Raw genomic sequence first — 27,136 nt, 5'->3', positions numbered from 1 at the left:
TATTGACCCTTTCCATTTCGATGTAATCCATCTGGATCACCTCGAAAGGGAAAGAAGGGGGTGCAAAATTTCCAGTTGGGACAGGAGTACCCTTTCCAGGATTGTGTCTCAAACACACCATGCACTGACGAACCAGGTGAGTGGCCATTTTAGAGATATTTTTATTGCTCCACACCGGGTCTAACAGTTTACAGATGCCCTTGGCGCTAACATGGGCAGGCCCATGCGCCATCGTCACTACTGGAAGACCATACGCATTCGGGAGCAACCATCGTCTCTTATCTGTCACATCTGTCCAACATTCATCCGCATCCAGTCGTCCCTGCCCATCCTTCCATGCTCTCAATTCCTCATCTGTCGCTTTGTCCTGTATGTTCTTGACACTCTGTACAGTGTCTGCGAACATATGAACATCTGGGACCCATCTAGCTGGTCCTGCCACAAACATCCGTGGTAATTTTTCTCTAGCAGTCTCCTTTGCTGTCTCATCAGCGAAAGCATTGCCTCGTCCCACATCATCCACTATTGTCTTGTGTGCGCTACATTTTATCACAGCCAATCGTTTGGGTAGTGTCAATGCCGTTGGCAGTCGTAATATCAGTGGACCATGTTGTATGCGTTGTCCGTGAGAAGTCAGAAATCCCCGTTCTGCCCAAAGTCGCCCATAATTATGAGCCACGCCAAAGGCGTATTGGCTGTCAGTATAAATGTTCACGTCTAGCCCCTCACTCAATTCACATGCTCTCGGTAAGGCAATAATCTCCGCAGCCTGGGCAGAATTGTAAGGTATCCTAGAAGTCTCCACCACCGTCTGTAATGTTGTTATTGCATATGCTGCTGTCGATGTACCGTCTGGTAATTTAAAACAGGACCCATCCACATACAACTCCCCGTCTGGTTCGTCCAAGGGCCTGTCTGTCAGATCCACCATCCCCTTTGTCTCCTCTTCAGTCCTGTACAAGCAGTCATGTATGTCATCGTCTTTTGTATCTGTGTCTGTGGGGATAGGTAACAAGGTGGCGGGATTCAGTGTAGCACACCTTTTGATCGTGACATGGGGTGCAAAAAGAGTCATCTCATAACCCGTAAGACGAGCACTAGTTAAGTGCTGCGTCTGTGTCCTGTTCAGCAAAATGTCCACAGCATGCGGTACCATGACTGTGAGGTCTGTTCCCAGTACAAGCCCTGCCGATTGTCTTATGGAGACCGCAGCAGCCGCTGTGGCTCTCAGACAGCTCGGCAGCGCTCTTGCCACATTATCGAGCATGGCAGAGAAATAAGCACAAGGTCTCTGCTTCCCCCCAAAACACTGAGTTAAGACAGACAACGCGCAACCTTCCGCCTCATGTACGTAAAGAACAAAAGGCTTCTGGTAATCAGGTGTCCCGAGAACTGGCGCAGAACATAAAGCCGTTTTTAGTGACTCAAACGCTTCTTGACATGCGGGGGTCCAGGGTAGGGGTTTGCGCACTTCCTTGGTAGTCAGATACAATAGGGGTTTTGTTAGTAACGCATAGTTAGGTATCCACTGGCGACAATACGATGTTATGCCCAAGAACGCGCGCACCTCTCGCTGCGTGTTAGGTACCTGCATGTTAGTGATCGCTTTTATGCGCTCTGGTGTCAATCTCCTCCCCACTTTCGAAAGGAGGTGACCGAGGTAGGTGACCTCCGTTCGACAGTATTGAAATTTCGGAAGGGACACTTTATGCCCTCTTTTAGCCAAATGGTGCAGTAATTTCACAGTAGCATCCCGACAACCCTGTTCGTCATCCGATGCTATCAGGATATCATCCACATACTGCAACATGACGTTGCCAGGTGGAAGTTCCAGCTCATCCAATTGTGCCTTCAACGCTTGACTATAGATGCTCGGACTCTCAGTGTACCCCTGAGGAATTCTCTTAAAGCAGAAGCTTCGGCCAGCCAATGAGAATCCGAAGAGATACCTGCTCTCTTCATGTACTGGGATACTGAAGAAAGCATTTTTCAAGTCTAGGACAGAGAAATATTTAGCCGAAGGGGGGATCATGGTCAATATCGTTGTAATGTCCGAGACCACCGGGTACTGTGGCTCCACTACCCTATTTACATGTCGCAAATCAATCACAAATTTATAAACATCAGGGGTATTATCAGTAGCCTCAGGTGACCGTCTTTTGAGGACAGGTAAAATAGGGCTGTTGCATATGTTCGAATCAGTCTCTTCCACTACACCAGACCGTATTAAATCTTGTATTATTTGTAACAGGGCCTTCTCCCCCTCCCTCGGAATCCTGTACTGTGGAACTCTGGGCAATTTCGCTCCCACTTTCACTCTTATTGTCACCGGAGCAATATCCATTTTACCTACATCTGTATCATTGACAGCCCACAAGCTGTCGGGTATGCCTTGGAATTCAGGTGGTAATGGGTCATCTTTCGAAAAACACTGCAATGGGCGGGCAACGTTCGGGCCCAAAGTAAGGTACACACCATCTGGAGAACAATAGATGGTGGCGTGCAACCTTTTTAATAAATCTAGGCCCAACAAATTTTCCCCACAATTGGATGTCAATAGAAACGGTGAATCAACAGTAAAAGGGCTAATCGTCAACGTGAGAGGTTTAGAAATGGGGCTAATCACCGGAGTTCCTGCGAAACCCACGGAGATGTTATTCTTGCCAGACAGAGCCGCCCCTGGGACCCGAGAACGAGCCACTGAACTTTTCATTGCACCCGTATCCACTAGAAATTTTTGTTGAGACCCCGATAAGTCGGCTTCAACATAAGGTCCCCTCTGATCAACTTCCATAAGTACTGGTCCCATGCTCTGTCCTACGCTGTCCTAGTTGTGGGAAAACCCTGTCAAATCGTCCACTGAGTAATCATCGTTATAATACTGGCCACCACCCCTCTGCAACTGTTGTCTGTCTGCCCCATTGTCAAAGTAATTGCCTCCCGGTCTCCCGCCTCCTTCTGACCGCGCAGCCTGTCTCCCAAAATCACCACTACCTCGTCCTCGTCCTCTTCCTGGACCGCCTCCCGACTGAAGCAGTGGGCAATCTCGCCACCAATGCCCTTCCTGCTTACACTTCGCACACTGATTCGGTCCCAGCCTCTCCCTACTTTCACTTCTCCCAAAACCTCCCCCACGACTCGGCGCTGCACCTCTTCCCCTTCCTCTAGCCACTTGCTGTAACAAAACTCTCGTCTTTAAATCCTTAGCCTTCTTTTCCTGTTTATCCTTACTTTCATTTTCCCTGTGTTCATAATACTGCACCATACTGAGGATACCCGAAGGAGAGGACGTTGTCCACGTGCTCTCCGACGCTTGCAGTCTAGCTGAAATTTCAGGCAATAAGTTCGTAACAAACCTATTAACAAAAAGCCGCAATCCGCCATCTTGTGACACATCCTGCCCACTGAAATCCATAAACGTTTCCTCAAACCTCGTAAAGAAATCCGAGACCGCTTCATCCTTTTTCTGCTTACAAGCCGTCAACTTGTCCCAATCTACCTTTTTCGGGGGAATGAGAGAGTGCATATACTTTATTATGCGCCCTGGCAAAGCTAATATTTCAGCCTTCGGCTTCTCCCCTGGCTTACGCTCCTTGTCCCAATCCTGCAACTCCTGCCATGTACCTCCCAACTCTTCCGTATGATCCGTACCTTTCACTTGCCGCCACACATCAACCGGGGCCAAAAGTCCGAAAAACAATTCAACATCAGCCAACGTCATCACAGTGGAAGACGCCGCTTCCGTAAGCTCTTTGTAATAGGCAGTCGGGTTCTTTCTAGAATCCGGTAGCTGGGCCTTCAATGATAATACCTCACTTCTCTTCCATGGCGTATACACCCATTGCTCCTGGAAATGCGCATCTATCCTGTTCCTGGTAACAGCCTTCGTTACTGGATCTAGCAACTCGGGGACCTCGGGATGAAAAATAGGGTGCACCTCGCGCATTGGGTGGAGACCTGGGAAATGGGGTGTGCCGGCAGAGGGTAATTCATTCCTGTATTGCAATAGTGCACGCAAACTACTCATCACTTCTTTCACCCCTGTGTTCGTTCTATATGCTCCAGCCTGTATGTCTCGTAAAACCGCTGGAGCCACACCTCCATACCCCTGCTCCCATAGCGGTATCAATACATTGGACATATGCCACAAAGCGTGCTGCTGCATCAAAGGCTCAAAATCTTTCATAGTGGACCAAATATCCTCAAACGAATAAATATTATTCCTGGCCCACTGACATGCCTGATTAGCCACCATACTCTTTTCATCTAAACCAACCGTAGAACGCGTGAGCAACTTCCGTACCTGCGAGAGTAATCCGCTACCTGCGCCTCGACTCGGTGTTAGCATCTCCTGACTGGGGGTGGTACTAGCTGAAACACTAGGGAGTGCCAAAGAAAATTGGGAGGGTGCAGGTGAGGTGGTCTGCAGTAAGGAAACGAGGGGTGTCGAGGGCGAAGATTGTTGGGGGACACTGGCTGAAGGACCCGGAACTTCACTACTAGGGGCCGAAAGTGGCAAGGAGGGATACAAAGGCTGTGGAGCATAAGGGGGAGGGGGTCGGGTATTCAAAATGTCTTCCATCTCATCTGGGTCGTCTTCGCGCACTACATAACTCTTATTTTCTTTCAACCTGCAGAGCCTATCTGCGCGCTCCAAACGCTGCTCATTCTCATTCTTAGTGTGTTCTCTCGCCTTCTGCGCCATAGTCTGGGTGGACTTTTTATAAGCTTCTTTCTCTTCTCTCATCTTACGCTTCCGAGCTTCCTTCTGCCACAATCTCAGGGAATCAAACATGCTCTGGCGACTACGCCTAGCAAACAATTTGTCCTGTAAATAATCCAATTTTTCTTCCTCAAAAGAACCCGTCAAAGGCCATTGCAAATCCACATTATCAGCGGTATACCAATGCCATAAAGTACCAAACAAAATCGGGGGCAATCCATGCTTGACATACATATCAAAGCTGGGAGTGCCCTCAGGAGGGGCAGGTTGGCTTTTAGCCAGTCTAGTATCTGAGGGTCGACAACAACATCCAAAACATCGTAACTTACTAAAACACGGCATCTTTACTTCGATGTAAAAGTAGCACTTCTCCACAGACTGCGTTACCTTGAATCACAAACTCGAGCTCGTTCACTCACACATATAAACATACATCGAAAAACCACGCATGCACATATACAGTATCTCCAAACACGTGTTACCAAATGGGACAAGGCCCGTCGACCAAGTCCTGGGTAACCTGGACTCTACCGCAGACCGAACAGTACACTAACTGTTCTGAGGACGGGGAACAGATCCGCTGCCCGTGCGGCACTATGGATCACTGCGCACTTTACCGCGGGAAACCCAGATCTCACCTCCACTGAACCACCACACTAGGGGTTCAGGGTAAGCACCGGAGTCTACCCACAATGAGCCACGCCTTCACCACAGTACCACCCGGTCGGATCGCTACCAACAATTACATCTAAATACGTCCCCAACCTCGTCAAGTCTGTCAGAGCACCAACTCGTACTCTGAGTTCCCCGGAGCACACTAGCCCCAGGAGCACACCGGCCCCTCAAACCATTAGAGACACTCTAGTCTCCCGGAACACTCCCGTTCCTTAACAATCACAGGTGGACCACTCACCTTCTGTAGGCGGCACCGACCTCTACCGTTCTCCACCTCCGGCTGCCAGGACCAACACGGTCAGCTTCAAGTTCCGCCTTCTGGACCCCGGCGTAAGATCCGAACCGGGACCTCTCCCGATCAGCAGGGTGGGGCAGCACTGCGAGAACCAAGCTCGGCATCAGATGGGTACCCGGGCCCACCGTGCCGACCAGCGGGTCCCCGGTCTTCTGCTACCCACTTACGGGTGAGAAAGATCCTTATCGCGGGGTCCCTATTCGGGCGCCATCTGATAAGCGTGGCTCAAATCCACCCGAGTGACTTACCGCACTCACCTATAGTCACTATATAGGAAGTCAGCCGGACAGTGGAGAAGAATAAACAAAAGTCTTTATTAGGCCAAATAACACTCATATGAGAGGGCCCTGTCCGACCTCACTCCTAGGAGTGCGAACGAGAGGACTGACTCTCTGCATCACAGCAATACATTATAATGCAATACAGCAAAAAAGGGGTACGCCCCTTGTGGAAAGTTACCGAGCCTCGGACCAGTGGACAATGCTCTCACACAGTAGGCATCTGCACCTGCAAGGGATACATCATTATCTCTACTCAAGGCCATGGAGCTAGGCTTCGGCGTCTCTGGGCATGAGAACATTACTGATAAAGTGACTTGTTAGTTTCGGCCACAGCAAGCTGAGAAATGAAAACTGCTGTCTTAGTACATTTCTGTATTCCTGCGGGAGGGGCATATGAGCGAGCAAGGCCCGCAGGCACAGAGGGTTACACAAAATGGTGGCACACAGGCTAAGCTAAGAAACTAATATGGTCACACATACATTTGAATATGCGTAGGGAGCAAGTGGAATAATTCAGCATAAGTGCATATACGAACTTCATCAGTTAGCCATATGATGCTAACTCATACATCAGCAATGGGTAATTAGGGTATCGAAAAGTGAACTCTATCAAGACAACCTTAGAAAGCTCTCTAAGTGGTAGCTTTGGAAAGCAGAAAGCAGCTTGTTTTACATTGTTTCACTCATAGTAATTACATTTTTGTAGTAACTTAATATATATGTTTAACATTCATAAGCTCTTAGAAAACACTCACAATCACTAGATGGTGTAATTAGTGATGTTTCTACCATGTCATCAGTGAGGTAATATGTGAGGTCATAAGCAGTGCATTGAGAGGTGTAAGTTATAGTTAGCTCAGGTAACTATAATTGCTGAATTTCACTGGTTTTGTAGGAGTTAAATCTGGGCCTAACTAGAACCTCTCTGTAATCTTTTTTTTCAGTGTATTTCTGAGGTTTTCAGAATTCTATCTCCTAACTATAACATCCTCATACCCTTTTTTTCTGTCAATTTCGAGTTTAAATACAAATATCAAGTAAGATGCCTATCGCAATGCACGGTTTGGGGGGGCTGGTCATTGTGCTGCTCCCATCCAAACATGGTGCTCCTGCTCCAACTCTTCCTTACCTTCTATTGTCCAAGTCTATGACTCTGCTCCCTCTTAACAGCCGCATGTGGACTGCCATAAACAGTTAACTTGCTCCTTCATCCACCTCCTCCCTACCGTCTGTTGTCCAAGTCCATTTACCAGCCCCTTCCCTCCTACCCTGCATGGTCCGACGTGCTGCCACTGCCCTTCATTTAGCTTAATGTCCCTGGCCACACCTCCTGCCCTTCATTGCCCAAATCTGTGATCCATCAGCTTGCTGCCCCTATTCTCATTCCCCCTGCTCTCCAATGTCTGTGTGCATGCCCCTTCTCCCTCTTTTTGCCCACCTTTTTGCAAGCGCCTTGAGACCTTCCCACCTTTTTGCAAACACCTTGAGACCTTCCGGTGATAAGTGCACTCTAAAGAATATTTAACATGACATGACACCTTGTTCCATGGACCTGCCACTGACCCTCCTATCTACTCTCAAGTGTTCTGTTAAGCTGCCACTGCCCCTCCCACCTGCCTAGCATGGTCAGATGGCTGCTGCCTGTCCCTGCTGGCCCAAGTTCCATGCCCCTATCCCCTCCCTCCGGTCATCCATGGTCCATTTTGCTGCCACTCCTTTCTGCTCTCCATGCTCTGTTGTGCTGCAGCTGCTCCCCCTTCCTATCGTGCGTGGTCTGTTTTGAAGCCCCTTCCACTGTCCTCATATGTCTATGTCTAGCCCTTACCCCTTCCTTCTGTCCTCCATGTTCCTTTGTGCATGCCCTTGCCCCCTCCCTCTTGCCCACCATGGCCATTGTGCTGCCACTGACCCTCCTGCTTGATGTGCATGGTCTTTTTGTTCTGTCAGAGCCCCTTCCACCTGCTTTGTGTGGTCAGCTTGCTGCCCCTGAGCCCCTCTCACCTTCACTCTGTTGTCTGTGTATATGCCATTATAGTCCCACTGTTGCCTACCTTGAGGTGTTATACTTCCAGTACCCTTCATGGTCAGCTTGCTGCTCCAGCCCTAGACAATTGCCTCCTGCTCTGCGTTTTCCATGTGCAGGCCTCTAACTCAGGGCCGTTTCTACCATTAGGCAAGACTAGGCGGCCGCCTAGGGCGGCTAAAAGGCTAGGGCGGCAAAAGGGGGAATTATTTTTTTTATTTGAACCTACGAAAGTAAAGCTAGGCAGCCGCCTAGTCTTGCTTAATGGTAGAAGCGGCCCTGTCCCCAGCAGATACAAGAAGGTGGCAGGGGATGGGGGGGTAATACAATGCTGAAGCCGGTTTGCAGGGCCACGTGCGGCCATATCGGGTTCACCAGCGGCACCTGATGCAGCCGGCTCCCATCTGTTTGTGTCTGGGAGCCATCCACACCCCCTTCCAGGCGTGAGGCAGCTCTGAATAGGGCAGAGGCACTGTATAAAGAAAGGAGCTCTGCAGTTCCCTGTCGGCGCTCTGCCCACTGAGAACTCACACGGGTAGCCTCCCTGTTTCTCCACTGCAGCACAGGCCCTGCCTCAGCATCACCTATCCTTCGTTTTCCAGCAGCTGGGGCATTAGCCCACCGATAGCCCAGATGCCTTCTCTCGGCACTCAGCACAAACATCTCTCTGCTGGGCACCCCAGCCTGGCCCCGAGTAACGCTGACCCCCGATAGCACAGTGCAGCACCAGACTGTACCTGCGGCCCAGTGTCAGGACCGTCCGCCAGCCGCTGCAGAGGGCAGAGGCTCTTCCCTAAATGAAGGCAAGGTGCAGGGGTGTAATGCCACACTCTGCAGGGACTTTGCTCAAACAGGGCCGCCGGATTGATCAGATAAACAGGCATTAATGTGGCACGTCTATGCTGCCATATTCGTTGACGACGCCACCTTCAAATGATTGTTGATATTTAAAACATAACAGGAGTCTAGATAAATCCTTGTTATGCATCGGGTATAAGAAAAACAGGCTCTAGTTTCTTGTAGGCAAATTTCTCAGAGTAAGCACAAACTCCAGCAAATTCAAGGACTGCATGTGTTTGATGCGGGTAATTATTTTGTGGCGATATGCATATGGTGAAAGTACATGCAAAGGAGGGCTGAATGTGCAGTTGATTAATCACCAAATTGCTGGATTTATGGTGTGTTGGGGGCGGGGGGGGGGGGCGGTCAGGGCTCAAGTCGAGAGTAGATCGTCCTGTCCAGGTTTTCAACAGGACTACAAATCCCTGAGTGTAAAGCGAAAACTTGGACTGTATGATCTACTCTCGCACAGAAAGCTCTGAACTCTGAATAATTCCGCCAGAAATAAACATTTTTGTTAATTTTAGCCAGCACCTCTTTCAATATTACTAAACAAATTGGAATTGATAATAAAATAGAAGAGAAATACATTAGTTCAGTCCGTTATAAAACAAAAAAAATCCATATATACACTAAAATGTAAACGCTCTATGGTGTATAGGCCATGCATGCTCTGCTGACTATCCCTACCTAATGCATCAGAAGAGGAAGTGTGCTTTAGCACTCTTAATTGATGAATTAAAAAAAAGTACTGATGGTACAACACATCTCTCAAACACCCACATTCTGTCACTGAGAGAGAGGTGCTGAGGGGGTGCTATCCATGGAGAGGCATTGCGGACTGGCACTGTTTGAATGATAGTGAAGGGCACTGAGGATTGGTACTCACAGAGGGGCACTGTGGACAGGTACTAGCAAGGTGTACCGAAGACTGGCACTGAGGACTGCTACTAACAGAGGGGCACTAAGGACTGTCACTTGAGAGGAATTATGCAGACTGGCACTGAGCGAAGGGCACTGAGGATTGGTACTCACCGAGGGTCTCTCAGGACTGATACAGACCAATTCAGCATTGAAGACTGTGTTGAGTGAGGGGTACTGAGGGCAGGCACTGACCAAGTGACCCTGAAGCCTGGGTTCACTGAGGGTTACTGAGGGCAGGTACTGACCAAGTGACCCTGAATACTGTGTCCCCCAAGGGGTACTGAAGGGCAGGTACTGATGGAGTGAGCATTGAAGACTGTGTTCACTGAGGGGTACTGAGGGCAGGTACTGATGGAGTGAGCCATGAAGACTGTGTACACTGAGGGGTACTGAGGGCAGGTACTGACGGAGTGAGCATTGAAGACTGTGTTCACTGAGGGGTACTGAGGGCAGTTACTAACTGAGTGAGCCCTGAAGACTGGGTTCACTGAGGGGTACTGAGGGCAGGTACTGACGGAGGGAGCATTGAAGACAGTGTTCACTGAGGGGTACTGAGGGCAGGTACTGACGGAGTGAGCCCTGAAGACTGTGTTCAATGAGGGGTACTGAGGTCAGGTACTGACAGAGTGAGCCCTGAAGACTGTGTTTACTAAGGGGTACTGAGGGCAGGTACTGACGGAGTGAGCATTGAAGACTGTGTTCACTAAGGGGTACTGAGGGCAGGTAGTGACTGAGTGAGTCCTGAAGACTGTGTTCAATGAGGGGTACTGAGGGCCGGTTCGGACAGAGTGAGCCCTGAAGACTGCGTTCACTGAGGGGTACCGAGGGCAGGTACTGGGTGAGTGAGAAATGCAAGTTACTATTTGATTTGTTTCTGGTTTTGAAAACGAGGTGCACTTGAGGCCTCTGTGGTATTTAAACACAATGCTCTAATAGGCATCTGTGTACATAGTTCTGTGAGTGTATGGCTACCATAACGGTCTTTCTTGGTCCTTTCGTTGAGGTGGTTTGCAGGACTGACTGTTGTGATTGTGTTTCCAGATAGTAAATGAGAGTAACATAGAAGTGTTCGGCAGTAGAGGGTGTGCCTCTCTAGCCTGGATGACAGGGGAGAGAGTTGTAGTAAAAGGGAGGGGGGCAGCATTTTTCAATTCTCGCCTAGGGTGGCAAAACACCTAGAAACGGCCCTGCTCTAACTCCACCCTCCTGTCTTGTCAGTTGTTATGCCCCTGCCCTCTCCCTCATGCCCTTAATTGTCTGTTATGCCGCAACTATCCCTCCAGTCTGTCTGGTATGGTCAGCTTGCTACCCTTGCATCTTCCCCTCTGCTCTCTTTGTCCATGTGCATGTCCCTGTCCCGCCCATAATACTTTCCATGGTCCTTTGTGCTGCACTGCCGTCCTGCTTGTCCTGTGTGGTATTTTGTGCTCCTGCAACCCCTGATGCCTGCCCTGTAATGTCAGTTTGGTGCCCCTGCACATCTACCTCCTACCTTCTGTTATCTGAGTCCATGTTCCTACTCCATTCCTCCTGCCCTCCGTGATCCAATGTACCTGATTTGCCAACATTTTGAACTTGGTTAGAGGGAGATTTTGAAAAACCTGGGGAATTGACTTTCCTCATTGACTTACATTAACAAAGAGTAGATATTATTTATTATTATTATTATTATGTTTCTTATATAGCGCCTGAATCGACCCCCGAAGGGGTATCTCCGCGCTTGCCTTGTGAACCCGGCCTGGCTTTTCCCTGTGAGATACCCCCTACAGGGTATCCCCAAGGTGAAAGCCAGGCATCCCGCCGCGGGGGGCCGTTGTGGAGATTAAGCAAGCTTAATGCCCAGAGTTGCAGAGTGTGAACCCATGATTAGGTCAGGCACCGAAGCGAGAATTATCGAGTCCATGGACATTTGAGCTAAGACCCTGCCGCGTCGGGAATTGAACCCTGGTCCCGGGTCTGACCTCTGCTTCAGGGTCTGCCTGCTCTAACCAGTGAGCCACACTTCTACAGGTGGCAGATCAAATTAAGACCTGTTTGGTTTAAAAACATCTGGAACCTCCTTCCTGAATTGGGTCTGTTGACACGTATGGTTATACTGCTACTACCTCATCCTTCTGCCCTCAATGGTCTTTTTTATTGCCACGGTCTTTCTTGCCTGTCCAGCATGTTTGGTTTGTTTCACCAGCCCCCCTTTCCCCTGCCCTCCATGGTCTGTTGATCAGAATATTGCTTCTGCACCCTCCTCAAGGGAGGGTCTTATTCCTATAGGAATTATGGTTAGTGTTCTGAACAATAATAAAAATGAGGACATATTTTCTGAGTTCCTAAATAGCGACAAAGCACTTTTAAATAGTTTGCTATATTTATGTTTTTGTATCCAGTTGATCACTTGATTATATGTTACACTCAAGAGAGATGATTTGGCATTAGGGCTAGAGCTGCAAACTTTGCAGCTGGGGAACCAGGTTCGAGTTTCGGTGTCATCTCGATATCCTATGCTTCTGGGCAAATCACGTAATCTCCTCAAGTCTAAAACCAAAATGAATGTGTCCTTGTGTAATGTGGCGGATGCTCATGTAAAGCACTCCAATACCTTCGGGTCAATTCTTCGCTATATAAAACTGTAAAAAAATAAAACAATTTAGTGTTTTGCACACTTCTGTCATTGGACTATACTTGGACTACATTTAGGTGATATTTCTGCTGTATTTAGGCTCTTTTTTCTCTGATAGCCATCTCTTGAAACTTATTTGTTATGAAGCTCCCTAATTTTCTCATTTAACGTAATATCCTCAATAGAAAATGCTTCAGTTTTGTACTAAAGCTGCCGATCACCCGGAAGTTAACTGGCAGTCTGTTGCTGGATTTCAAAGTCCATGTTTCAATCTGTGTGTCCGAATGTTTTAACGAAATAGAAGAGGAAGATAATTGAGAACTCACTTAAAATGTGTCTTAATTTTTCTTTCTACAACACTGTGAGAAGTTGGCCTGGTATATGATGTTCACTATTCTAGTGAGCACCTTGCACCAGTCCAAACAACCCTTATGGTGATGGTTGTAAAGTCGACCTTATAGACCAGCTATCCTAAGCAAAGCAGTCTTAGGCTAAACTCAAGAGGGCATGTGAAGCCAGCTGTTTTACCATATGCAATCCCTTTAATACCAAATGAACGGACACCACACAGGATATATATTCAAACTATATATGTATTTATTTCTAAACAAACCCCTGAACTCTTTATGAGCACAGAAGCACAAGCGCAAAACAAGTAACTTAATAGAATAGACAAAAGTTGCACAAATATGGATAGGCCGGGGTGGCCCGCTAAGCCATATACTAAGAAAGTGGTATAAGTACCACGTCACGAACAATGGCAAGGCCTAGGGCCTTGGGAATCGCTGGGGCTACACTAACAATGATTAGGGAGCAGGAGGCCCACGGGATGCTTGTGCAGTGTCTAAAGGCACACACGTTCACAATTAGAAGTCAATGGGTGGATAAAAATCACAAAGTTAAAGGTTGGGAAATCTTCCGACTGGACTAGAACTTAACCACTTGAAACTAGGACACTGGGGATGTAAACCTCTACAGGAGCACCATAGTACTCGCGTTACCTAACCCACAGGAAGTGGGTGCATAGGTCCAAAAGTGTGTCAGGTTTTGTCGTGGAGATCTATGGAGCCTTGGAGTAAAGATGCTGCAGGCGACCAGGAGAGAAGAGTCCGGTTGGATCCAAGGGTGGATCGAAGATGTAGAAGACCTGAAAGCAGAGGGGACCGAGTCTGGGTCAGTAGCCAGTGACCAGGATGGATCCACGACGGAACTAGGCGATGTCGGGGTGCGATCAGGTGCTGATGGGAAGCTTGTCTCTTCAGTCACGTGGACCAGGAGTCATCAACGACAAACCAGGAGTCAGGCAAAGATTGTCCCACAAAGGCTCTCGCTGTCGGTGGTGTCGGCTTCAAGATTGGAGGCAAAAAGTCTTGGCAAAGGCAACCCACGCAGGATACAATGTTGGCTTCTTACTCAGACCAGCAAGGTTTGAGGGGCTGCTTCTTTTGAGGGAAGCAAGGGCCAGTCTGGAGAAACTAGACCAGCGGTGTAAATTCAAAGATTCGTCGCCAAGATGGCCACTAGCCAACGGGCAAGTGACCGGGAAGGCGCGTCGAGCAAGAAAATGCAAAAGGGCCCCATGCAGAACTCGTGGAGTGTGCAGGGCTGATCTTCGGTGCAGATGCTGCTCGGGGCTGAGGCTTCTCAGTCCCCAATGCACAGCTTTGAGGGGACCTCAGGGGCTGCACAGTTAGCAGGTTGCAGACTTTTCAAGATGGCCGGTCCCACGTCTCATGTCGCCTCCACGGGTCTCAGCTTTGCAGGGACTGTGGATCGGGCTGTTGGATGTCTGGGAATCCGGTTCTCGTCAGGCTCTGGGCTCGGGCTCCGGCGGAAGGCGGCGGCAAAGCAAGTCATCGACCTCTGGATGGTGCCTGCTTGTGCAGGGTGGTCACTCCTTGACCACAAGGGAGATTCTTCAGTCGTCTTCTTCCAAAGTAGAATGATGAAGGTCCAGAGTTTCATTTCAGAGTTTCAGTCAGGATTAATCTAAAGTCCTAGTGACTCAGCTCCTACCTATGTACCAATCTTAGGGGCTGGATTACCTGCTAGGTCCCTCCTATGGGTGGGACCAGGGCAGGGGGTGGTTGCACCCCTTTCCCTTTGTCCAGTTTCACGTCAGAGCTGGGGCAGGGAAGCCCCAGCACCGGTTTGAACTGGCCTATGCAGTGGACACCTTGTGTGCCTCAGGCAGTGTCTCAATCCTTTCAACCCTCCCTGTCCCAATTGACAAAGTCTTGTCTGGGGTGGTGCTAGCACCTCCCAAGGCAGGAAACCTATTGTCCAAGCCTCCCTCGCTGGAAGGACTCCCAGCAGCAGGAGGTCAGACTTGTGTCTGTGGCAGCAGCGTCCATTTTGGTTAACTTTAACCGGGAATAGTAGGAACAACATGTCTTCTCCCTTTAGAAGGGTGGCATGTTACCCGCGTCGCCAGGACTGGCAAGGGGGGTAGTATCCCAATTCGTATGACACCTTACTCGACATGTTTTGATAAAGCCAAACCATAGTTAGCATGTAACTGCGAGGATTATAATGCACTTAAGAGTATATGATATGGCAATATCCCAGAACAGCTAAAGGACATGGTTCCGAAAGCTGCAGACAGGCTCAGCTCATGCTAGAGCACCATCTCACATAAAACCAAACACTCTGCCTCCAGGTTTGTTAAGGCCTGCCATAGGAGAGACTTATATGTGTATATGTGTCCAGATATAAGGTTAGATATAGGTATACTATATCTAAGCAAGGGGTGATTACACCACCTTGCCCCAGCTGAGTGATCAGCCAGTTGTGTCAATTTAAAGGGCCAGCCAGGGGTGGCAAAAGATATGCTGCAGCCACTGGTAGGTCTTGGAGGCACCTATGCCCTGGGTACCTATGGTACATTGTACAGGGGGTCATAAGGTGATCCAGTATCCAATTGGTAATGCAACTAAAATGCATTGGAGTGAATTTAGAGAGAGAACAGCTGGGCTGTGGATCTGATTAGCAGGCCCACAGCCACATTAAGTCGAAAACCAGTGAAGCAAAAAGCAAAAGTGGGGTGACCATAGGAAAGCAGACCCTACTCTCTTACAAACACAAACCATTTTTTCTATAGCAAACTGAACCCCCTCATTAATTGCTTTCTAAATTAAATGTTTTAAGATTTACCAGTCTGATTTAATCAAGATGGCTTCAGGTGTGCCTCACCTCTGTCATAAATAGGACTGTCTGCACTGTAGTTGTTCTTTAGAACACTCTAGGGGCTGTAGTAAAACACAAAATAAATCAACTGACAGACTGCTCCTGTTGGAAGTACATGATTTACTGAGAATGTCAGACTTCATTCTCATATGGCTGAGAAAGTTAGTGTGAATTTGCAGAAAATATGCTCTCACTTTAGAATCTGGAGCACTTTCCATATATTTCTATTAAAAAATCTTATGAAACTGTTCTCCTCAAACAAGATTGATGAAATCCCAGCAGAAAGCTTTTTCACAGGGCAAAATCACATTAGAACACACCACAATTCCTAAAACTAGGATGGTACCATCAATAAATGATTTATTACATAACTAAAATCACCACTAAATATGTTCTCCTTTTCATGACCCTCAAAATCTGCCATTCACCACAATGCATTTCAATGGGGTGCTATCATGTATATTGGGCCCAAGGCGGCTGCCAACACTTCCTGGATGAAGTGTTGGCAGCCAATCAGATCTCACCATGAGATTCATGCTTAAACTCTGACCAGATATACAAATTTGAATTTATTTTATTATCTAAAACTACTGAACAGATTTACACCAAATAACGAAAAGCATGCTTTCTGGACCAACAGCTACATTTCTGACAAATTTGATGTAATTCTCTCCAGCTATTCGGGCTGCAGTCATGTCTAAAATCTCTTTGGGAATTAACATAGGAAACACACTTTTTTTGCCCCTCCCCATTTTCTCATCTTCCGCTGGACGTATCACCCCAAACCTTTCCATGCACAACTAGAATCAGTAAGGCACATTTTTGTGGAAAATTTTGTGAAGATTTATCAAACTGCCCTAAAGATATAGACAAGACAAAAAATGATTTTCCTTTGGAAACATGGTCCTAACTATAACTACCTACAGTCTGATGAATCCTCACAACATTTTCAAAACTAGTTTGTCACTCACTTCAGCTGTTGTGTTGAAAATTTTGGGGTGATCCTTCAAGCAGGGGTTGAGAAAAAGGGGGGTTCCAAACGTGCTTTCTCCATAATATTTCCATAGGAACTTTAGACATGGCTACTGCCCGAACTGTTGAACCAAATTACACCAAATTTGGCAGAACGTTAGCTGTTGGCCCAGAAAGCTACCTTTTTGTTAATTGGTGAAAAATCCATGATGTAGTTGTAGAGATATTTAAAGAGATTCAAATTTGTATATCTGAGGTACGCGGAGGGTTTGTGGCTCCGGCAGGAGGAGTGCTTAAATTGGTGGCCGCAAACTGAGGAAAATGTTGCGGCTGCCATTTAATTAAGCAGAACTGGCCCGGGGAGATTGTTGAAACAATAAAAAAAAGCTAGAGTTTGGCACAGGAATGCCCAGTCAACCCTGTTGAAGGCTTTCACTGCATCCAGTCGCACCAAAACAGCAGGGATCCGACATCTGTTAGCCTTCTCTAAAAGGTGAATAATTCGACAGGTGTTATCAGGTGTTTGACGGCCTTTAATGAACCCCGATTGGTCAGGGTGTATGAGATCAGGCATAAGGTCGTTCAATCATTTAGCTATAATGGAGGAGCACAGTTTTATGTTGAGGTTGAGAAGTGCGATAGGCCGATATGAGGCACTATGTTGGGGATCTTACCCGGGTTTGGGTATCACGGAGATCATGGCCTCGATCATAGAGGCAGCAGTCTCACTCTCTCCGTCCATCTTATTAAAGAGCCGCGTGAGGTGGGGCAAATGTTAGGGGCAAAAGTTTTATAAAAGAGGCCGGTGTACCCATCTGGACCTGGGGCTTTGTGTGGCTTAAGGGCTTTAATAGCAAGATTGACTTCATCATGGATAATGGGAGTGGTGAGAAACTCGTTCCATTCATTGGAAACCTGAGGGAAGGGCATTGTTCGGCTATAGTCCTGTTGGGCTTCTAAATCTAGATGGTCCCTAGAGTAAAGGGTTTGCAGAAAGAGCAGAATATCTCGGCTTTGTCCTCATCCCTGTGCATAACCTCCCCAGTGGGACCCTGAATTTCACGTATGTATTCTCTCTCCCTCTTATCTCTTGGCTGCCTAGCTATGTGTTTACCGATCTTGTTGCCCTGGAAGTAGGATAAGTGGCGCAGTTTAAGAAGAGTGAGTTCTGCTCTGTTGTTATTAATAGCTCTAAGTTTGCCACAGAGTGCTGTCACAGTGCCAAGAGTTTGCAGCGCGGGATTGAGTTTGTGAGCGCTTTCGATAGAGGTCAGCTCCTGCTCCAATTGATCCCTTTCTCTAGCTCGTTGAGTGTTTAACGTAGAGTTGAGGGCAATACATTTCCCCCAGAAGACCGCTTTAACAGCGTCCCAAGTGGTAAATTCCAACGTATCTTCTGGCTTCTTAATCTCAAAGAATTCCGTAATGGTTTCCCTAAGCTTAGTACAGGATTCCTTATCCTGTACTAAGCGAGGCCGGGAAATACCATCTGGGAGTGGTCGAAGTGTTCCCACACTAGGACAAACAGATGGAAAACAGGCTATGATCTGACACTGAAAGAGGGAATATCTTGGCCTCCTGGACGCTACCTAACCGGGATTGGCTAATAAAGATATAGTCCAGTCAGGAATATGAACAATGGACATATGAGTAGAATGTGTAGTCTTGGTGTGTGGGTAAAGGGTACGCCAGGCGTCTCAATAGCCCAGGTCGTGAATGCGCTGCTGAGTGCCAGTGGAAAAAGAGCCCACGTCTGAGCGTTGTAAGTGTGCGCTGTCCAATTCTTTTTGCCATATCATGTTGAAATCCCGGCCCCTCCACAAAATCCAGAAATCTCCCAAGTAGCGAGTGCAAGAATAATGTCTGCCCAGTGTTGGGTGCGTATAATGCTACAAAGGTACACATTTTCCCTCTCAGATGACCCTTGACCATGATCCACCGGCCATCTTTGTCACTAAGGACATCTAGGGGTTGGAAATGTATGGAAGGGCGGAACATAAGCGCCACTCCTCTATGCTTCGTGAGAGCCAAGGATCTATAAATTAACGGGTATTGTTTATGTCTAAGGCGCCTATCTTCGGCCCTGACCAAGTGGGTCTCCTGTAGGGCCACAACATCAAGATGATGATCTATAATATACTTCCATACCTTCTGCCGCTTTTGAGGGGAATTGAGACCTTTAACGTTCCAGGTTCCAATAGTGATCATCATATTGTCAAAGGGAAAAACACTGGTTCACTGAATGCCCCATCACCCTAACCGTGTCCCGTGTCCTCCCCAATCCCCAAAGGAGCGTGTACTGCCATTTTGCTTCAGTCATAGGTGTGAGGATGTCAAAGAGCCCACCATTGCTAAATTTTAAAAAGCCGCCACCACGTCCCTCCCATTCCCCCCCCCCCCCCCCCCCCCCCAACAGAAGGAAAAAAACATAAACAGAAATACGATACCAAGAATCACTACCAGTTCCCCGCCGGGGGCTGTAAGACCCCCACAGGGACTAGGGTGGACAACGGGTCCGAGGACCCAGTCCACATCCGCCCAGCACTAAACTCAAAGGAAAACCACATCATCTGGGTGCAGCTGAAGTACAGCCAATGATACAGGCCCGTTTAGGAAGAAAAAAGCACAGATAGTGCACCTGTAAAGAACGTGCCATATCTTTAAGCATACAAGCAGCTAAAGTGTACATGACTTTATGGCCCGCCGCTCGGGCATGCACACTTTGCATATTCTCCACCCAGGCTGCATTACAGCCTGTGTGGAGAACATGTCCAGGCTTCCACTCCCTCTCTGACCTATGAACCATGGCGCTCAGACCAATCACAATGCTGCAATCAGCGTTGTGATTGGTCAGGGGAGTCTGGAAGCCTGGTTGGTTCCTGTTCTTGCTTCAGGAGACGCGGCGACTGGCGGCCAACAGGTACGTTTTGAAAAAATATACAAATATACACATCCTAACCCCCCACCCACCATCCCTTACCATCTCCCACTGCCAAAATGCCACATCCCAGATCCATCCGCACTAGCCTAGACATAGACAGCCTACAACAGCTCATTCCCAATCCTGCACACATTGCTGGACACACATTAGATATCTTTGCCAACCCAGATCTAGTCACATTCCAAAGATTTACTTCAGTCACTACCTCGTTGCCTTCCATCATCATAGCATTGACTACATATTAACCTTTGAACAAGCTGAATTTGGAGGAACTCAAAAACCTGCTTACCTCCAACAAAGATCTTATCATAGTCAATTCTGTATAAGCACTCTATTGATTGGTCCAGAAATATTTTGATCTCTTAAATCCTCTGAAAATATCTATGCATAACAAAAGAAATAACACCCCTTGGATGAATGCAGAATTAAATAGGATTATGTTAGACGGACCGGAAGGGTCGGCCGAGAATAAGGGGAGAGGTCTCCGGGGAGAGCCGTCTCCAGCGATCGTACAGACGAGTAACTTCCCCCCCACAGAGGTACACCACACAAGGATAAGGTTTAACGTTCTTTATAAGCAATTCTTTAAGTACGGTGAAATGGTACAAGGAGGTCTGGACTCAGGGGTCCCCTCGGTTCTAGTCTCTTGGTTGGAAAAAGGGGTAGCGGGACAGTCTTGTTACCAATCTGGTAGATGCGGTGATAGATGGATAGCTCACAATCCTCGAGCTCGGCGTTCTAGATGACCGTGCCGCGGCGGAGCCAGCAGGTCCCGAGATGGTTGAAGGTAGCGACGGTCCGCGGCAGAGCCAGCAGGTCCCGATGAAGGTGGTAGTTCCAAACGGTCCGCGGCCACGCCAGCAGGTCCCGACGACGATGAAGGTTTCAGAAGGTTGCGGCAGCGCCAGCAGGCAGGACGATAGTTCGCAAGGCAGGGCTACGGCAGCGCCAGTAGTCCGTCAAGGATGAGTTCTTCACTGCGTCTCTCGACTCCAGGATACAACTGCCTTCCTGCTCTGGAGCTGCCCCAGTTATAGGTCTGGCCCCCTTTGATGTCCGAACCCTCGCACTTGGAGGTCGGGAGGTCCGGGATGAGGGAGTCCAGACACCCAGCAGGGGGGTGGAGCCAGCGCCCGGGGGAGCCGGGGGTGATCGGCACCTGGCGGGGGAGAGCCATCGACACCTCTTTCTCCCATTGACCTGCCAAGTAGTCCGCTCACCTCCTGGGTGGATGGTGGTGCCGGGATGTCGGGGCCTGGCCAGGCCCAGGGTTAGGGTCGATCGGAGGCCACGCGGCCTCGTGGTGCTGTGTCCAAGATGGCGCCCAAGCCGGGCGAGGGGGCCGGTAGTGATTCGGGTCCATGAGGTGGAGATGTCTAGGGGCATGGGTCCCATATGAGACGGGAAACGGGTGGTTGTTGCGTGTCACACCTGAAGAGCCGGGCTCGGGCCCGGTCGTGCGGGGAGGGAGCAAGCCCTTCACGTGGCCTGTCCAACAGATTAAAAAACATATTGCTAAGCTTCAGCACACCTAGCTTACAACAAAAAAACCTCAAGACAAGATACGCGTACACAGACACAACAAAATATAAAAATTGACATTGAAAAAGGCAAAAAGTGCAAAAGCTGTACTGTTCCAGTCAAATCCACAAAGCAAAGTGTGCCACTAAAGAATTTGATAAAATGTTCACAGATTGCGTAAGCTTAAATGCACATCAGTTGCCAATCCCATTTCTCTTGAGTTTTGTGGAAATTGCCAAATCATTTCACAAATAAAGCAATTATGTTGGATTCTTACTTAAGCAACAAAGCAACAGCTCCGGCATCTTTTCTACAGAACCCTCATGGGGAAGGCAAACACAACTTCTATACTCCTTCAAAGATCTATCACTGACTAATTCTTTTGGATTAGTGGGTCATGATAAACTGTGTCAAAGTATATCATGTCAAAGCGAGAAAGCAGCCGTCTGGCCCTCTCTATTTTGGATTACCTTAAAAACACAGTAGACCAGAATGGGGTTGCTTCATTCTTCTCTTGTAACTTTCAGCCGCCTTTGACACAGTATATCATGACCCACTAATCCAAAGACTTGAGGAAACCGGAATATAGGGCATGACTCTCGTTTGGATCACATCACAATAGAACAAATATTATTCATACTCACTTGTTCTCTTCAAAACCATACAGCATTAAATCAGGAGTCCCTCAAGGCTCAATCATCTAACCCATGCTTTCAATATCTCCATGAAATCATTACCAGATCTGATTAATGGTTTTGACTTCACCTCACCTGCTACACAGATGGCACTCCGATACTTCTGAAATTGGAAAGCCCAAAAGATGTTGAGACATCAAAGTTTTCAGTTGCCTCACCACCTCTGACCAATGGAAGACATGAGGCCACCTCAAATTGAATGCCTCTAAATGTGCAATACTCAACTGTGGCGACTGGAAACCTATGACCCTCTCTGCATCTGGCCTGATGATCTAGGATCACTGCTAAGAACATCTAAGAATGTATTAAACCTGTGAATTCCCATGGACGCCAAACTGTCAATGAATGCACAAGGGGATAAGGTTGGCAAATCAAGCTTTCCAACAATGAAAACACAGCAACGCATCTCCCTGCATCTAGGATTCCCCCACAAGTTTCAAGCTGCCATTCCTCTTGTCTTGTCAAAATGGATTACTCTAATGGTCGATATCAAGGTTCATCTTTATCAACTATAAGAAGATTATAGAGAATTTAGAATGCTGCCACTAGACTCCTCCTACAAGTAAAACCACAATCTACATCTCTTCTGCCTTGAGTGCCCTCCACTGGTTACCAGTTGCCGGAAGATCCACCTTCAAGCTGCTTTCTATCACATACAATGCAGTACATGGCAAAGGACCACTCTTCATCAGCAAGAAAATAACCAAATACATACAACAAAGGAAGCTACACTCGAGAATGGCTACCCACCTCAAATTTGATAACTACAAGAAAACAATATGGGTGGAATCTTTCTCTGTTCAAGTAGCCACGCTATGGAATTTGTAACCACAAATCTAAGATCCACTGACAACTGTCTCAGCTTCAGCTTAGTTGAGAGCTGGCTCTTCCCCAAATGACAACTATACTCACAACACAGCAGTGTACCACCACAGTATATTGAGACATGACACACTATGCTTCTCACAGTATGGAGTTGAGGTTGATGCTGTACATGTGTCTATGTACACTGAACTATGCTTCTTGTTATGAGCCGATACATTTATATAAGGGGAAAAATATATATCACACCACAAGATACATGTGTATATCAGACCATGTCATAATTGTTGCTTCTCTGTACATATAGGTGCATATATAAGGGGTTTATATCTGCTACTAAAACTTTAAGAAATGTCTTGTATATATGAAAGTAAATTTCAGTTTTGTTATGAAAACAATACTTGCTTCAATCTGTGTCCCTCCCCTCATCTCTGACTCATCACAAACATTTTAAACTACTTTGAAATGCCAAACATCCTTCCCAAACTTCGCCCTCCTTTTTTTGCGTCACCCAACTAACAGGCACACACGATCACTACTTACAAAAACAACTTACTGCTTCCCCTTTTCAAATCCATTCCCATAATTCTAGCCTACTTTAAACTCCACTGCACAAGAAATCAAGAGCGCAAACCTAGCACAACTAAAGTAGGTGGAAAGAAAAACACACAAAAAAGTAATATTAATCTACTGTTCACTTTAATATTGCGTTTCATAATAACATGCTACTCTCCACAAAGCGTTTCAACTCCTCGTCAGGGGTAGTAAGCGATTTATAAAGCATTTAATATTGAAATTACAATTTACAATTACCATAAAAATTCAGTCCTTAAAAAATTAGATCGACCGATAGTCAAAAAAGACACTGAACAATAATTGGAGACATTTCTTTGTTAGGCATCAGCAATATTTTTATCAGAAAATTCTTAAGTAGAACATAGTCTGTACATAAATTGGTGAGGGAGGGATGGTAAAAGCGTTTTGGTGCATAAAAGTTGCTGGTTTTGCTTGTGCCAGTTGTTTCACCGTAGTTGAGAAAAACATTGCTAAGGCGATTAAATATAGTTAAGCTGATGGAAGAAGCCGGCATGAAATACAGACGTTTTCAGAAGATTGGGAAGATCTCACTCTTGCCTTTCAGGCTATGGTGACTGTCAACGTCCCACATTGCCTCTCATAGGATATCACAAACATGTAGTGCAGTGCAAAACAGAATTTAGGCTAGATACTTCTAACCTACTTAGCTAATTTAATTACAAAACTGAGTCACTGCCGCTATCATCAGCCCCCCTACAACCATACATTTTACACAATATGGGAAATGTATCAGGTCATTTTCAGGCTCTAGAGGCATGAGTTCTGCCATGTATAACTTGGTAAGCAGAAGTAAGCAGGCCCAACACTGGATATAGTAAATTGATTAAGATCCTAGGCAGACAGATAGGACAAATTGAGTGTAACTGTGACAGTTTTGATTCCTGTTCTCAGACAGCCCCAGAAAGAGTACAGCGTACAAAACTGAGGTAAAAGAGCAACAGTAACAACTGGCATAACCTCATCATCATTTCTTCTCTTCTTCAGGTGGAAAAGACAAGGCATTACCTGCTGCTCCGGGAGAAGCTTGAAAGTACCATGCGCTTGGGCAATGAGCTTTTGTCCCCTTGTTTTAGTGAAGACTCCGACTTCCATGGTGCCTCGTCATTCTCTGCCCGGCTTTCTGGAGATGGTATCCTGGATGAAAAAAAGGCATCCCCTGACAACCCTAGTGACAGACAGAAGGAACTTGCTGTGAAGGTAAGTTCCTCTACAAATAGAGACCAGTGGCGGCTGGTGACATTTGAAAGTGGTTGGGCGTAAAATGATAATCATACTGCACCGTAGCGAGTGAGCGTAGCGAGCGAACCCAAACCCCCTAAGGTGGGTTCGGGGGGGATTTCCCCCAAGAAAATTTTGAAAAAAGAGTTGACAAATGGTGCATTTTCAAGCAAATTTGAGAAAGCAGGAAGGTTAATAAAGCAATTGTGAAAGTGCAGTTATTACATTAATAAAGTGGTGTCATATAACATAGGTAGCTGCTTATTCAGCATAACCACAGAGCTTCATAACAGACTTTGAAACATAATGCATTGCTGAGTACCTCACAGATGTATTTTAATTACAAACAAATAAACAGGACGCAAACTAGCAGCATTCAAACAGAGTGTTCACTTTTTGTAAATAAAATCAGCACGTCTGTTTTTAATGGAAGCAAACTACTCAATGACTTGAACATTGAAGTCTGGTATTCTTTTAACTAATCGTGATAGGGTCCGTCCAGCACTCTTGTTTTACACTTACTTTCTCTGTGGTTTAATCTCTTTCGTTGTTGTGCACTGTTACCTTTAGTGTTTTAGTCTGGAAACACTTCTTAAATATATTGCGAAAAGTGAGACACCGGGGGGTCCCAATGTCTAAATGGTAACACTCTGCACACTTTCACACGAACCACTTGGTTCTCCTCAGGTATATATGTATGCCAAAATAATGATGATCCATACTGTTTTCTTTGTTTCAATGATCTCTGTTTATTACTTCTTTATCATTCATTTAAATTCTTTCATTTTCAGGACAATTTTAGTTATCATCTCCCTGCTGCAGCGGATTCGTTGAGAGCACGCAAGCGAGGGACGTTTTTCATTTTTTCATTTCTCAAGACCCCCGAAGAAGGGTCACCATAGACCCGAAATGCATTGGGTAAATGGGAGATGATAACTAAAATTGTCCTGAAAATGAAAGAATTTAAATGAATGATAAAGAAGTAATAAACAGAGATCATTGAAACAAAGAAAACAGTATGGATCATCATTATTTTGGCATACATATATACCTGAGGAGAACCAAGTGGTTCATGTGAAAGTGTGCAGAGTGTTACCATTTAGACATTGGGACCCCCCGGTGTCTCACTTTTCGCAATTCTTTTAACTAAGTCACTCTCTATGGAAAGCATCGCTAAGGCATTCAGCCTTTCCTGAATCATGGTATTTCTCAGGAATGTTTTAATTCTATTCAAAGCGGAAAAGCAACGTTCCGCCTCTGCTGTTGTCATCGGAGTGGTGATGAGTATTTTTAGTAAAGTCACTGTTTCTGTTAGTGTCTTTTCCATGTTAAGGTTCAGAATTAAAGCAAGCAAAGAAATTGCACTAGTGGCCTGCCAGTATACATGCATTCTATACAGTGGAGGCAATTGCCTCCACAGTCCTAAAGGACTGTGGAGGCAATTGCCTTTTGTATGTCTCCCTCCCTCTGGGCCACAGATGCCACCTATCTCTCTTCATTCCCTATTTGGTGCTGCATGTCGACTGCTGCTGTGTTGCCAGGTCTGAAATACTAAAACAGGCACAATCCTCCTTAAGAGGAGCCTATAGCTAGCACAAGGCCTTCCAAAATAAGCCCCAAAAGAGCCCAGACCTAAACAAATCTTCAAAGCAGGATTATGACCATTAAAAGAAAAGATATGCATTTGCATGAGTGAATAAATCATTATGTAACATGTTTCAAAGCCATACTCATTATTATTTGCAGACAGTTAAATACTCTGAGACTACAGTGCAAAATATCTTTATGCCATACCAGGAAGCTCCCAAAACCGAAGTTTGATTCCTGCATTTCTTTTTTGAATATCACGTTCAAGTTTATTTTAATTGCACAGGGGCTCATTATGATGGCGGGAGGATCGCTACCGCCGACCCGGTGGTGGCGATCCTCCCGCAATCATAATGAGTTTTACCCACCCCCAAATTAGGATGGCGGTGGGTATCGCGGCAGACGCAAAGTCTGTCCGCCATATTAGGATCAGGGCATTGGACAGGCCTTTGCTGCCATGGAAAGGCTGGCGGGATTGGCTTTGGGAGCCCATCGGCAGGGGGGTGGGGGGCACACTGCAGGGGGTACCCATGGTACCCCCCTGCAGTTCCCTGCACTAAGTGGCAGGCACCAAGTGGTACCTGCCATGTAGTGCAGGGAAATGCTGTTCATTCTCTTTAACAATTGGGGATGGTGCTGCAGCAAGCAGCACCGTCCGCAATGATAAAAGGCGAAGATGTGCCCGCCAGTTAGACAGGCGCCTCCTAATTAGGCTGGTGGGACTGCCGCATGTCTGGCGGGCAGTCCCATCACCGTTATGATGGCGTACAGATTGGTGTCTGCCCGCCATCATAATGAGCCCCCTAGTTATTCAAAAACAGGGCATCATATTCAAGTGCCATTACAACTATAAATATACATGAATAAAATTAAGTAGGTAAAATGATGGGCAGTTTATATTTAAAACTTTTTTCTAAGTACAAAGCGCTGTGCCTCAAAGTCTAAGAAATCAGCAGTGCTCTTGGGCCGGTGGTTTGATAGGTAAAGCAATGCTAGCAGTGTTCAATCTGTCCCTAGTGTTATCATTCCAAATGAGGGGTCAGACTTGGATCAGTGACAGACTATAGAATGCCAAAATATCTACCTACCAAAATATTGTGGACAAAATATAGAATGCAAAAATATCAAATTACTATCTACAAACAGGTAAGTACAAAAATATCGAATCAAAAATATTGTTGTAAAAAATATAGTCAAAATATCTAATTTTTTAAATGTCTTA

At 46.7% G+C, this 27,136-nt stretch overlaps 1 protein-coding gene across 1 annotated transcript in view; it reads left to right on the top strand.

Annotated features, from left to right (window-relative positions):
- KIF1A (kinesin family member 1A) overlaps positions 1-27,136 on the top strand; it is a 2,508,766-nt gene that overhangs the window by 2,217,244 nt on the left and 264,386 nt on the right. The window contains exon 41 of the mRNA XM_086944020.1: positions 24,094-24,306. Within this exon, the coding sequence (XP_086800146.1) occupies positions 24,094-24,306 (213 nt within the window). The remainder of the gene's footprint in view (positions 1-24,093; positions 24,307-27,136) is intronic.

This window comes from Lissotriton vulgaris, chromosome 11, assembly GCF_964263255.1.
Source record: "Lissotriton vulgaris chromosome 11, aLisVul1.2, whole genome shotgun sequence".
Taxonomy (NCBI): domain Eukaryota; kingdom Metazoa; phylum Chordata; class Amphibia; order Caudata; family Salamandridae; genus Lissotriton; species Lissotriton vulgaris.
Note: the sequence above shows the minus strand (reverse complement) of the source record. Positions and strands in the feature narration are given on the sequence as shown.